This window comes from Ciconia boyciana, chromosome 1 (genome assembly GCF_034638445.1).
Source record: "Ciconia boyciana chromosome 1, ASM3463844v1, whole genome shotgun sequence".
Classification (NCBI taxonomy): domain Eukaryota; kingdom Metazoa; phylum Chordata; class Aves; order Ciconiiformes; family Ciconiidae; genus Ciconia; species Ciconia boyciana.
Genome location: NC_132934.1, coordinates 121,237,668 through 121,250,793, shown reverse-complemented (window position 1 = coordinate 121,250,793; position 13,126 = coordinate 121,237,668). Strand labels below are relative to the sequence as shown.

The following is a 13,126-nucleotide window of genomic DNA, read 5'->3' as shown; positions in this document are numbered from 1 at the left end:
TCATGCTAATACACTACCTTTCAGAATATGATATCCAAGGAGGGCTTTTTGCTTTGGGTTTTTTTTTAAAGGAAATGAAATCAGTAAGCCTACATTAATGTATTATACCCAGTGAATGATTACAGTTAGAAGCTGCATACAGTTCAGAATTTCAATTTTCTGAGGCTTTTGCTCTCCAAAATTAGCTTCCAATTCATTTTGTCAGGTCACCCTTTTCTTTACCTCTGTTGTTCATTAGACTCAGAGAAATTGCTGTCTGGAAAAAAATAAAAAAAAGGCATTTTTAGTTCTTCTCTACCTAGCCTCAGAAGTCCTACACTATTAAAAAAAAAAGTTTGTTTTGAAACTAAAGCAACAACCCTCCAACTGCAGTATCTGTAAGACTGAAACAGTTTTACACATTTGCACAGAGCCAAGCTACACTGTGTAAACTCAAGAAGGCTTGAACTGACTAATCTTTAAACCTTCCTCATGTTGTACAAGCTTCTACACCATGAGTCACTGCCTGTGTTTACTGTGCCATTTTGAAATATCAGAATTAATCAAGGGCCACATTTCAAACTTCACCATAGCCTACGAAGCCCATTCCTAACGCTCTTGAGCGTAGGCTAGGAGGTATCTCTAACCTCACCAGTGCTGTTATTTTATTTTAAATCTCCCTTTTGTCAAAGACACCATAGTACCCTTGCCCTTCAGCAGCGGGCAGAAGCCTCTCAGGAGAGATTCAGTCTCGCTCCTGTATTTCTACCTTCATTAAAAGGTCTCTCCCTCACACCAAAGATCTGAACTTCAATCTCAAATTTAAACAAACACCTGGATTTCAAGTTGCACTGGAGATACGAAACCAAGTGCCAAAGCTGCTCCTGCAATATTTAAGAAGCTTTTGAAGGCAGCGATTAACTTTGAAAAAGGCTGCATTTTGGAGACAGGTAGGAAGAAAAAGAAGTTTGCAGGACAGCAGTGAGAAAAATCAGTGCTTTGAGAAGGCTGCACGCCGGGTCCGATCTCTTCCCTCTCCTCCCCCCGTCAACTCGCTCTCGTAGCGACACGATTCTTTTCAGGTTTTTTTCCCCTCCTCTGTCAAGATGTTAGTTCTGGAGATGGGTGTTTGGTAGCAAAGGTTTTTCAAAGCCTGGAGAGCTGCGAGAAGGAAAGGTGAAGGCAGGACACTCCTGACATGTCAGGTCTATCTGTTCTCCCCAGAACAGGCTGTTCCCAGCGGTGCTGCCCTACCCCGCAGTGGGGCTGCTCACTGTAACGTCCTTCTAGCCGCACTTACTGCCTGCTTTCAGGAAGGGCTTGCTCATGTTTTTTCAGTGCTTTTCTTCAATAAGGACACCGAATGCTTATATGATACTTTCCAGCTGTTCCCCTAAAACACTGTAGCAAAACCAAAGTGGATAAGCATCATTTTTCTTGAGTTTTCTCTATCCATACGTTGCAATGGTGAAATGATCAACCTTCCCAAAACATGAAAGCCAACGGACAGGATTACATGGGAAACTCCACCTTGCTGCTTAAATCAAGTTCATGGCTGTGAAAGCAGCCTCTCCCTCCTGGAGGCCAGGAAACTACCGACAATCCCACATGCACGCACTGGGATCCCTGGATTAGCCAAGATTGTTGGACATGGAGAGGTAAATAAATTAGCACACACCTTGGAAAACCAGCTATGAACTCCCTGTACTTCAAGGCATGACCTCTGCTATAAAAATGCCACAACTTGTTCTTCAGGACTGGACTTGTAGCACTGCCAGATTTTGTTTAACATATGAGACCTGAAACAGTATTTCATATTGCCAGACTGGGATGTTTCAGCCTGGGGAGCTGAAAAGACCGGTCCCTGCATTTACCCATCCTTTAACTCCCTTGAACTACCTCTTCCCTGCCTGCCATAGCAGCTCCCACCTCCGTTGCTGCTTTTCTGCCCAGAAACAGCCACGATCGCATACTTTCGCACACCTACTGGGTTGCTGCTACATGGACAGTAAAGGGACATGACTGGATCTGCTGCTGCAGGCAAGGGGAGGGAGGGAAGAGATGAGGGGGAAAAAAAAAAAAAAAAGCAAGTGCAGGTATGTCAAGCACAAGGACTGGAATTTGGTTATTCAGATTGTATTCCCTGCTAGAAAAGCTGTGCCACATCTCTGGGGAAAGGCGTAGGGTCAGGCAGCTGCCCGCTGGTCCGTGCCGTCTTAAGCAGCCACAGGAATGTACACAGGCAGACCCAGGTCTCAGAGCACAAACAAGGTGATGCAACTCCAGTGTTTTTATTTCCCTTGTAATTAATAAAGGCAATACAACAGACAGAAGGCTTTTGCTCCCCATTCCACCTGACCTATGTAGGATATTACCAAAGAGCAGAATTTGATTGCCATCATGGGTATTTCTTGGAATTGTACAGGGGAGTTCAAAGGCACACACAGAAAGCAGCTTTCCACTCCATCATAGCAGGAAAGACTACTTGATCGGGGGGAGGGAGGGCAGGGGGGGGGGAAGCTGTTAAGCAATGTCACAATAATGTGTTTGATTTATTAAAAATAAGAACAATCTTTTATATTCATATTTATTCTAACATTTTTACTAAAAAATTTGGCAGGGCAATTTAAAAGGCAGATTTGATTCTCAAGTGAAATAAGAGATGATTTTTTTAAAATTCTTTTTTTTTAAAGCAGCAGTGTTCCTCCCCCTGCTATTGGACTCATTTATTTCTCTCTCTCCTTCTCAAACATGCACTCTTTACTCTTTACCCTGGCTAATACTGTAGAGGCAGCAGCTCTGGGAAATGAACTAGCTTCGCCTGTGGCTCATACATCATTACAATTGTTAACCAAGTTCCACTATAAAAATCTTTATTACACAGGAGAACACAGAGGCGTGCAGGAACACAGCTTTATTTCCAGATACCAGGTTGAGTTTGTAGGGCAGGAAGTTAAAAGACTTTTTTACGCTCTCAAGTTGACGAAGTCTGCTACTGTGCACTGCAACATCACACAGAAGACAGCTTCCCACTACCCATTCCTCCAAATATCAACCTGTACGTAGGAGTAAGCTACCTTCTACTTTGGCCAAGGCTTACAACCCATCACGTGATGATGGTACCTCAGGTCCCACAGCAGCCCAGGGCTCCAACATTTTACGCACTATGAGGAAGGCAGCAAGCGCAGCCACGTTGCTGCCTACATGCTGGAGCTGATGGTGCTCAGGCCACTGGAATTGTGGAAGTTCACCCATCAGCAAACGTCATGCACACCTGCCGTGGAGAAAGTTTCCAAACCTGAACAAAAATGCGCAGATAGTATCACTAGTATTTGGTCACTTGCCAAGAAAAGGTTAACCTGAAGGCTCAGCCAGTGCAAATGAAAGTTAACTTTAGCTGGAACATGTAACACACACCAGCATTCATGACTACAGCTGTTGAGACATTTTCTGAGCTTCTTTTTTTTTCTTCCCATACATTATTTATCTCAGCAGTCCAAATGCAAAAATCTGGCACTTTGGATCATGTGAAATGTTTGTGTTACTCCCTGAAGGACTTTGCATCCGTGAAGTAATGAGAAGATTATTCTGTGACAGATAAACTGAAGCACTGTGACTGCATCAGATGTTATCTTGCTACAGCACTTCCCAGACTTTTTGAAGGTGTGACCACCTTTGGACTCCTCTGTCTTACTTGCAACCTGAGAGTCACCAAGAAGAAAAACAAATGAATTAAATAAAAATGTCTTTAGTCACAGAAAAGCATCAGTAGGACTGATGAATCATTTTCTGACATGCCTCACATTTCACTCTTACCCGTAGCAGACATCTAGTAGACAGCACAGTGAATGAAAGCATAGGTCTCTCCATACCACGCTTAAACAGCATGGTAATATCGCCCTGAAGACCTTCCAAATTGGCATAGCATGCTCTGTCTTGACAAGATGCTACAACTGTTAATTTCTTATGCTGCAAACACTGACAGTCAAGGCTTCTGTATCAACAGGTATCATAACTGAATTTCAGAAGTAAAGTTTCCAACTAGGTAGAAAAAAATGAGAGAAAAAACCTTCCTCAAGATTATGCAAAGTCGCAATTTCAAAGATAGATTGGAAGCCTGCAGTTGAAATAAACACCCTCATATATTATTTTCTATGCCAAAACTATTGCTTCCAAAGGCAATCTTCAAAATTTACCTTCTGCTGACCTGATGTATTTTTTTCTTCCCTAATACCACAATAAAATTTTCAAGGGGGGACACGCAGGACCCAACCTTCCATACGATGGCTTAGCAGGTAAGTCTTTTGTTTCTGTAGAAGCTCCAAATGGCTGATCTTCTCTCATATGAAGCTTCCTATGGTAGCAAAGTAAGAAACAGAGCGAGCCTGGGTGGGCGAGAAAATTCTCACATCTGGCCTTGACCTGAGCCTGAGCAGAAGCCACAGCACCGCGGTGGGCTCCGAGGTGCTCATCTACAGCCCACTCTCTCAGAGAGATCCACAAATTAATATCAAGGAATTATCTGAGAGATGGCTGTCAAAAGGAGCCAATTACTTTTTCCCTGCCAAATGGCAGGAGCTGGCTTTTAATGCGAGAAGGCTTACACTCCCTCCCTCAAGCGGAGAGGTGACTCTCAGTTCTTGAGTTGTCATTTTGTTCTTTAAAAAACAAACAAAAAATCTAATAGGAAAAAGTAGTGCTATCAAGCAGTTTTAGATCCCTAGGAATGGATTCATTTGTGTCTTTAAGGAAGAGAAGCTTACCAATGCAGTGTTAATACCTTTCCTCTTTTAAAATAAAACCAGACTAGCAACAACTGAGACATTTTCCCTAAACACATACAGTCTAGCTTAACAGCAGTTTTTGCTAGTAAGTAGGTACAAAAATAAACCAACCATAAAGCTAAATAAAATCAACTAATTTTAGTACTCACAAGCTGAGCAAAGAGGACAAAATCTACAAGTAAGTTATTTTTCACAATTTCAAATTATTAGTAAGCAGTGGTGAGGGGAAAAAAGGATTGTACAGTGCAATTGCTGTCTTAACAGACTCCCTTCAAAAGATCCTTTTAATTATGACACATCAATTGTATTCAATGAATTGTAATTTTCACTCAAATAAGATTTTTCCTATGTAGCTTATTTTCCTCAAATTCCCTCTCTGCCGTACCCCATAGGTTTAATCTATTCAAGAAGGATTCTTACAAAACCAAAACCAAGCTCTAGAACATCTGTCCCCCCCCACCCTCCTCATAAAATACTCTTAGAAATAAAAAGGCAGGGAGAGCAGAAGAAGGAGAGACAGGCAAAAGGAAGAACAAGGGAACAACTCTGGTGGATGAGAGAGAAGAGGAGAAAGAGTATTATTTTATCAACCTTTGGCAAAAGAGGGAGCAAACGTTGACTTTGGCCCAAGGCTTTCTGAAGGCATGAGAGCTGACTTTGCTACATGACCGCGCTCGGACAAGCACGGCCAAAAGCCCATTGGACAGCCATGCCTGGAGGAAGCCCGCCGAAAGGGCTGGCACGTGGGCAGTAGCAGGTTCAGTGGCCAAACTTTCATCCCAAGAGGAAGAAGTTTACCAGGCTCCTCAGCAAGGTTCTCGGGTGGCTCTGGGCTGCTGCAGCCTTTGCTGCGCAGAGCATGCAGCCGCTGCTGTAGCAAAACCAAAACATGCGGTGGATGCAGATGAGCTCGAGCTACCTCAGGTGCTGCCAGCAGTAACGGAGCTCGCTGCGTGTTGCAGAGCCACCCGGAAAAGCACGGTAGATCGCTCATGCGGAGGTCCTTGTTGTCACAACCAGACAGTTACCAACCTGAGTTAGCTGGTTTCTACTAGCTCGGTTCTTGAACGCCGCAATCCAATCGCACGAGTGGCTGCGATGTAGGCATATGCAGAGAAGAGGAGATAGATAGTCAGCTAACTTGTTATTTTAAAACCAAGGGAGTTAATGTGCAAAAAATTGCAAATAAAATCTATTTCAGTCCTGGGCTATTTCAAGTACTTTGAAGGACACTGAACAAACAGGTACACATTCAAATGTAAAACTTTTGATTTTAACAGCAGTCTGGTATCTGTAGAACATGTACTGCATTTGCTTCATGAGCTCAGATCCACATAGCAAAACCAGGCTGAAAAGCAGCAAGATGTATGACAGTCCCATCAATGGCAGGAAAAAACACTTCCTTTTTCTTAGGCAGCTGAGTGCTGCCTCCTTTACTTTGAAGATCTGATCTCAAGTCCTAATCTGGGCAGAAATAGGAGCAACAAGTTCCTTCACTTATTTACACAATTTATGATTAAATCTGTATTTTACAGCCAGTAAGAAAAGGGAAAGAGATATGTCTGATTCATACGGGAGATGCACACGTGCAAGGGTATGCCATTGTATCAGCTTCCTTTTTCAAATGTAGCTATACTTGACAATGACCAGATAACATTTCAGGTCAGACTCACTTCACCTACAATAAGTGAGAAATTTTCAAAGATAATAAAATGTGGAGGCAATGTAATAGCTGATGTGTCCTCGCAGACTCAAAGTCATAAGTGCCCTTCACAAAAATAAAGACCCCTGCAGGGTGTAGTAGTTTTTGAATCTGTCTTTCCAGACACCATCCCTAGAGCTCACAGCCCTCTGGTCGGGGGGGGGGGGGGGGCGGGGAAAGAAAAAATTCAAAGGAAAAAGGATTCCTTTCTTAATAATCCCAAACACCCAAACATACGGGAATTCCACATGGGCTTTCTTTTGTCCACTGGTTTGTTTTCATCTCATTTCTACTCCAAATCCCAACTAATTCACTTCTTAATAACAGGCAAAATAGTTATTTGCTCACTCTCTACTTTCCTCTTTCCAAATTCAACTGATGCTTTTGCCTTGATAGGGAATGAAATGCAAGGAGTGGTAAAAAGCGTGAACCTGACACCTGTTGCCACCATCCCTGTTCCTCACAACAGATCTTCTGCTCCAACCCACCAGGATCTGAATGCATGATTGCTATGGTCGGCGACCCTGGAAAATAAAGTTTCCACCATTTCTCTGAAGGAGAGAAAGCACCTTTAAAGGAGCAGTTAGTGGGGCTCTAATCCAACTGACCCTGGGAGAGGAGCACATCCTGAGGAATGACCATGATGAGCCTCTTCCATTCAGTGTCACCCTGCGCATAGACATCACAGGCCATTGCAGCCCGCTTACAAACACAGCAAGGCAAAGCCTTGCTACAAAACACTAACTCTGCTATACTCTACTCAGGGCAAGTGCATTGTAATTAATACTCGTGTTTTAGGTTATTTTTATAGCACAGGCTCCACTACCTCCATGCAGTCCCTCTTGCGAGGGCTAATTTTGTAAGGAAGGAGGTGCCAGAATGCTAATTTGTCAAGGCAGGGACCTTTCTGTCATACCCAAACCTGGTATGTTTGTTTGCTTTGTCTTTGGTCAAAAATACATTACACCCCACTGCACCACAGTACATCACTATATTAGTCCTGTCTTATGACTTTCAGGTCTTTGTCCTTTTTATTTTGCAGGCATCCAACAACAACAGCCAAAATCTACCCAACTCATCATTTAACAACAGGAATATTTTGCATTTCAATAGTACTTCCATTAGAAGGATCTGGAGGGATTTTGACGCTGCCACCTCAAAATACTCCAATACACCACAGCACTAGTCTTTGCTCCTCAACTTTTTTCAGCTTTCATAAAGAGCTCAAAAATAAACACAAGAGACCCACATAATTACTGGAAAAAAAAAAGTAAAGAAAAAGAGAGAGAGAGAGAGAGAGAGAGAGAGACTTGAGTTGGAGCTTGCCTGCTAGTATTTGAACATGGAAGGATCACATTTTCAAAACTTCCTGTATCTAGAAAGACAGTAAACCTCCCTTCAGCAAAACTAAGCAGAGCTTAGCTTCTTTTGGAATAGCACAGCTCCAGAAATCAGGCCCTTATCACCTAATATAGCAAGACTAGTGAAGCGATGAAATTACAAGAGCAGGTGAATCTTTCCTCACAATCTTCATTCCTTCCAACACTCAGGAAATAAGAGCTATCAACAATTAAGGAAGAATGGCTGCATGTTCAGAACGTGCTAATGTGTGTGTTCATCATCTTCAAAATACCAAGCTATAAATTATAAGAGTTCATGACACACTTGAGGTGTTTAATACATACCCCTCTCTATTCTTCTTTTCTTTAATAGCTGGAAGAAATTGAAGGAAAGATAACCTCCCATCAATTACATGGAAATGGGAGTTTGTGTTTCACAGTGAAGGCCGTTAGACCCAACATTCATGTTGACCTTAAAACTTCAGAGCAAGTGTACAGGACAGGTTTTTGCTCACCCCCTGCACAGAACAAACCGCCATTAGGAAAAAACAATAGACAAAACCTCTTCAGGCATAGAATGAAAAATTGACACTGAAATTTCAAAAAGGAGCTGTGGCATTCAGAGCACAAGTCAGATCCTATCGTGATTTCAATACCCACTAATCAGACCACAGCTACATAACCCTCAGCTCTCAGGAGGCACATGCCCGGCCTCTCTTCACAATGAAATTGCAGGAATAACATTTACCTGGTCTTAATAAAAACACAATTTGGAAATGCAGTGGGACCGGCAGGACTACCACTAGCTCATACAATGAAAACTAGCACAAGAGGCAAGATGAGGCAACAGTACTTTCTTTGCAAACATTTAATGCAGTCCAGATGGACTTCAAGAAAGCTGTGAAAGAATATGGGGTGCTTTAAGAGTTTGACTATTCTATTGGTCAAAAGCTTGTAGGAGAAACAAAATTAATATGAAGAGAACTGCAGTGAAGATAGCAAAAAACCCCTAAATGATCTTTTATTCAATTCCTCACAGTGCTTATAATCTCAGGGCAGGCAAAATAATAAAAGATAGAGCAAAGGAATTCCATCAGATTATCTGAAGAAATAAGAAGTAAGAACAGTGCACACAATTCATATTGGGCTCTTGCCACCTCTTATTTAAATCTGGAATTGGAAGAAGTGCACCTATACAGACAGGTGTAAGGCACATAATCCTTATCAGAAGTGGGACACAATAATGCATCCATTAAATAAGAGACAAATATATCGCACTTCAATACAATAGACCTTCTTTTTCACCTTTCACATAATTCTTAAGTAGATCTGCATGTGAATGAATGAGAATTAATGGGGGTAATGACAGTTGACACCGACCTGGTAGCTAGTCTGGAGATCTGATATGATTAGGAAGGATACTGTATTATAAAATTGGAAACGAGCAGAAACACTTTGGCTGCAAACACTTTGCAAAACTGGATTGACTGCACTGAAGTTTTCTCTCTTGAAAATAAAATAAATTTGACTTCACACAGCTGCTCTATTTTTATATCGTCAGAACAAGTATTTCAGAACTGCCATTGTGAAACTCAGTTCTGTGCTGTGTTTATCTGCTATGTGACAAATCAGAATTGGAACGAAAGCCAAACAGTGTGCCTTAAATGACCTGAAAAAGGAAATTCTTTCGTAGTAACTTCCTTCCAAGAACAGAAATCAAAAAAGGAAAATTTCTAAAAATGCAGTTGAGCAGTAAAGCAAGCTCAGGGGTGCTGAAGTCTTTCACAAATGCTCATTCCCCATACTGGCACCGTAGCTTTCAACACTTAACGCACACGCTTCCAAAGTTACCAGGCACCAACACTACCGTAACCGCGACACGGAGTCTTGTGCCTCTTTTCTCACAACCTGCTACTTGGTCTTGGTCCACTACTGCCTTGTTTGCATTTACCCACCCCCTCCCTGCGACACCGTCCGGAGCAGCAGCTCTGCCATCCACGTTTCTGCTCCGACAGCGCAGAAGCGAAGCCGTGCTGCTCTGCAGCTCTTCTTCATTGCCAGTATCCTTCTTCCCCCTTGGCAAAATGTCAGGGCAGCATTACCCGCTGTGTGGGCTCGGCAGTCCTGGGAGAGGCCTGGGTGAGGAAGGGAGTTAGCTTGGGGGAAAGTCCCATGCCAGAGGGGTGCAAGAGTAAAGGAAGGTGTCCAAGCATCACTTTACACTGCAGCTTCTAACATGAGGCAAAGTCAGGTTGGGGGGACCATTTAACTCAATAAGAGACATCTCTCCTTTTCTACCTGATCATGGCCCACTCTGACTCCAGCAACTACTTGCCCAAAGAGTTTAACACGATCCCAACGCTTGGCAGTATCAAGATACTCGCTTTTAGTATCAGCACTGTGAAGGATTCGAGTAGCACTAGCCTGTAGCGGCTTTGCAGCTTTATACTATTCACTGCAAAGCAGAAAAACAAGTACATTTGTGATCTTTAAGTCTTCCAGTTTCAGGCAGGGAATGAGATAACAAATTCGTCTCCATCAAAAGTAGAGAATAAATTTTAACTGCACTCTACTGAGTCACTACATGCCAAGATCTGATTTTGGAAACACAAGCGCATTTACAACCTTACTTAGAACCTCGGTGGGCCTACTCATGAATAAAACTTCACATGTGCTAAACACCAGCGGTGGTCTTTTAAATAATTAACTTTGCAGGAACTCAGAACTAGTTCAAAATAGTAAAAGCTTTGCAACTAGATTCAGAGCTTTTTTCAGATGGAAAAAAACCACTGAGGCAAGTTTATCTGAAACCTTCCATCACACGTAATACAAGTAATACTAGCTGTTAAGCCTAAGTGAAGCCACCAGGTGCACTGAGGGCAGCACATTTCTCCCTCTTAGACCTCCAGTCACATTATCAAAAGCCTGTCATATTTTTCCTTCTCCATTTCTTCCAATTTCAGAATCCCCCTAGACATGTAAGGAGATGATACGCTTGGTAGTCACTTCTTCTACCTAAAATTATTTTTTTCATTTAAGACATAGTGAATTGGATTATTAGTCCAATCAAATCCAGTATCTTGATTCTGGTAGAAACCAATATTGAATGTTCCCTGGAGTAATGAAGCACATACAACTCCACACTAACAGAACTAGTCAAATATGCAGCGCACAACACAGAGGAAAAATTATTTCACGGCCCCTGTGGCTATTGGGCCACACCTTCACACATCAGACCTAGTTAGCTTTATTTTTTTTTAAACTCTATTGATCATAAAACAACGCCACCCTTTCTCAATACACGTATTGATCCTACTGTCATGCATTTCAATTAGAGTGACAATGTGACCGATCCTCTTACATTCAAGGTGTGAAAAATCACAAGCTCACAGAAGTCCAAAAATGTAACAACAGCTGAACGCTCCCTGTTGGCTAGGCATTTTGGCATTCATTTGGCATTCAGAAGAATAAGGATTTTTTGGAGTACACTGGGAACGCAAGGACCTGAACTCCCGAAGCAAACACGAAGTTCTGAGGGAAAGCCCCGAGGGTTTTCAGGAAATTAATCCCCACTCAGCTGACCAGTCATCCCCACCAGCAGCCCAGCACTGCTCCTCCTGGGATCTCATGACACAGATGAAAGAGCAACTACATTGCAAAAAAACTTCAGCAATGCTGGTGAAGGCAGATGGGGGAGATTCAAGGAAACATGGCTTGAAAACAATATTCAAAACACACACGTTCTTTGTGTTATTAATGAGTAACACATGAATTCCCGAAAGAAGGGGCTGGTTTTGCCTAGCCATCACTTAGTTCAGCAGGAAGATTTCGAGTGATTCTCCCGGGGGCACCGAGAGGATCGATCAAAGCACCCAATCACAACGCAAAGCAGCTTAAAAAATAAAAGAATAAAAACGCACCCTCCGACTCTAACACACAGCTATTTCGACTGACAGAACAACTCGCTTCGAGTCAAAACGCCGTGAGACAGCCTGAAACCGGGGACCAGCCCCGCAGGATTTCCCGAGCAGTCACCGGGCCGGGGCAGGGCAGCCTCTCGCAGGCAGCCGCTGCCCGTCGCCGCTCCCCGCACCGCACCGCACCGCCCCGCCGCCTCCCCCGCGCCGCTGCGCCCGGCGACGCCGCCGGGGCCCCGGGAGGGCGGGCGGGGACGCGCCTCCCGCCCGGCCCGCGGAAACTCGCTGCTGCCGCCGCCGCTCCCCCGCGCCGGGCACCGGCACCGGTCTTTCGGGGGGTGGGGGGAGGCGCCAGCACTGAGCACCGGGAGAAAGTTGCGTTCGGGCTGGGGGGCGGCAGACTCCCGCCCACCGAGGAGAAGTTTGCCCCCCCCCCATCCCCCTCCTACCGCCTGCGGCGGGGTCCCGATCAGCATCTCCAGGTAGTAGCCGCGGCCGGAGTCCCCCTGCAGATTCTCCACCATGGCTAAAAAGTTGAGGGTGCCCGCGGGATCCGAGGCCAAGGCCAAGCCGTCCCCGCCAGCGACGGGATCCTGCTGCCGGCTGCCGCTCCCCGGCCGCAACACCACCGGGGCGGGCGGCGACCCGCTGGGGGCGGCCGGGTGGGACACACGGAGCGGGAGGGAGAAGAAAGCCCGGCAGAGCCCCGCGGTGCCGGCCAGGAGGAGCAGGAGGCCGGGAGCCGCCAGCGGCGTCCCCATCCCGGCGGCAGCGCGGGGGCCGCGGGGCGCTTCCCAACTGCAGCGGCTCCGGCCGGAGGCAGCGGCCGCCTGGCTGCCAGGCTGGAGCAGCCGGGGGGGGGAGGAGGAGGAGGAGGAGGAGGAAGGGAGCGGCTTCCCCACGCCCCGGCTTCATCTCCCCCTCCCCCGAACCGAGCTCCTCCTCGCGTTTCTCTCGTACGGCCCCCGGGCAGCCGGGGCTCCGGCTGCCCGGGGGCCGTGCGGGAAAGTTGCTCCGGCCCGGCGCCCGCGGGAGAAACTTGCCGGCTCGGCTCAGCCCGGCCCGTAGCCCAGCTAACGGAGTGTGATGGCACGGTGGGGAGAAAAGTTTCCGAAAGCCTTAAAGGGAGAGCGGCGGGGCGGGCGAGCGGGGATCCGCGCTGGGGGCGACTGAGGCTCCGGTCCCTCCCGGTGTGGCGGCGGCTCGACCCTCACCGCCGGGGGTCCGGGCTCTGGCAGCCCCCCTGGGGCGCCGCTCGCCTCAAGATCCCGCGGGAGCGGAGGCAGTGGCCGGCCAGGGGGCGGAGAAGGAGGTGGAGGAGGAGGAGGAGGAGGAGGTGGTGGGAGTGGGAGTGGGAGTGCGAGTGCGGAGCCGGGTGTGGGGCCGCTCGGGGATGCGGCTGTC

At 45.9% G+C, this 13,126-nt stretch overlaps 1 protein-coding gene across 1 annotated transcript in view; it reads right to left on the bottom strand.

Annotated features, from left to right (window-relative positions):
• BACE2 (beta-secretase 2) overlaps positions 1-12,625 on the bottom strand; it is a 55,144-nt gene extending 42,519 nt beyond the window's left edge. The window contains exon 1 of the mRNA XM_072846880.1: positions 12,172-12,625. Within this exon, the coding sequence (XP_072702981.1) occupies positions 12,172-12,483 (312 nt within the window). The 5' untranslated portion in view covers positions 12,484-12,625. The remainder of the gene's footprint in view (positions 1-12,171) is intronic.
• Between the last annotated feature and the right edge of the window lie 501 nt (positions 12,626-13,126).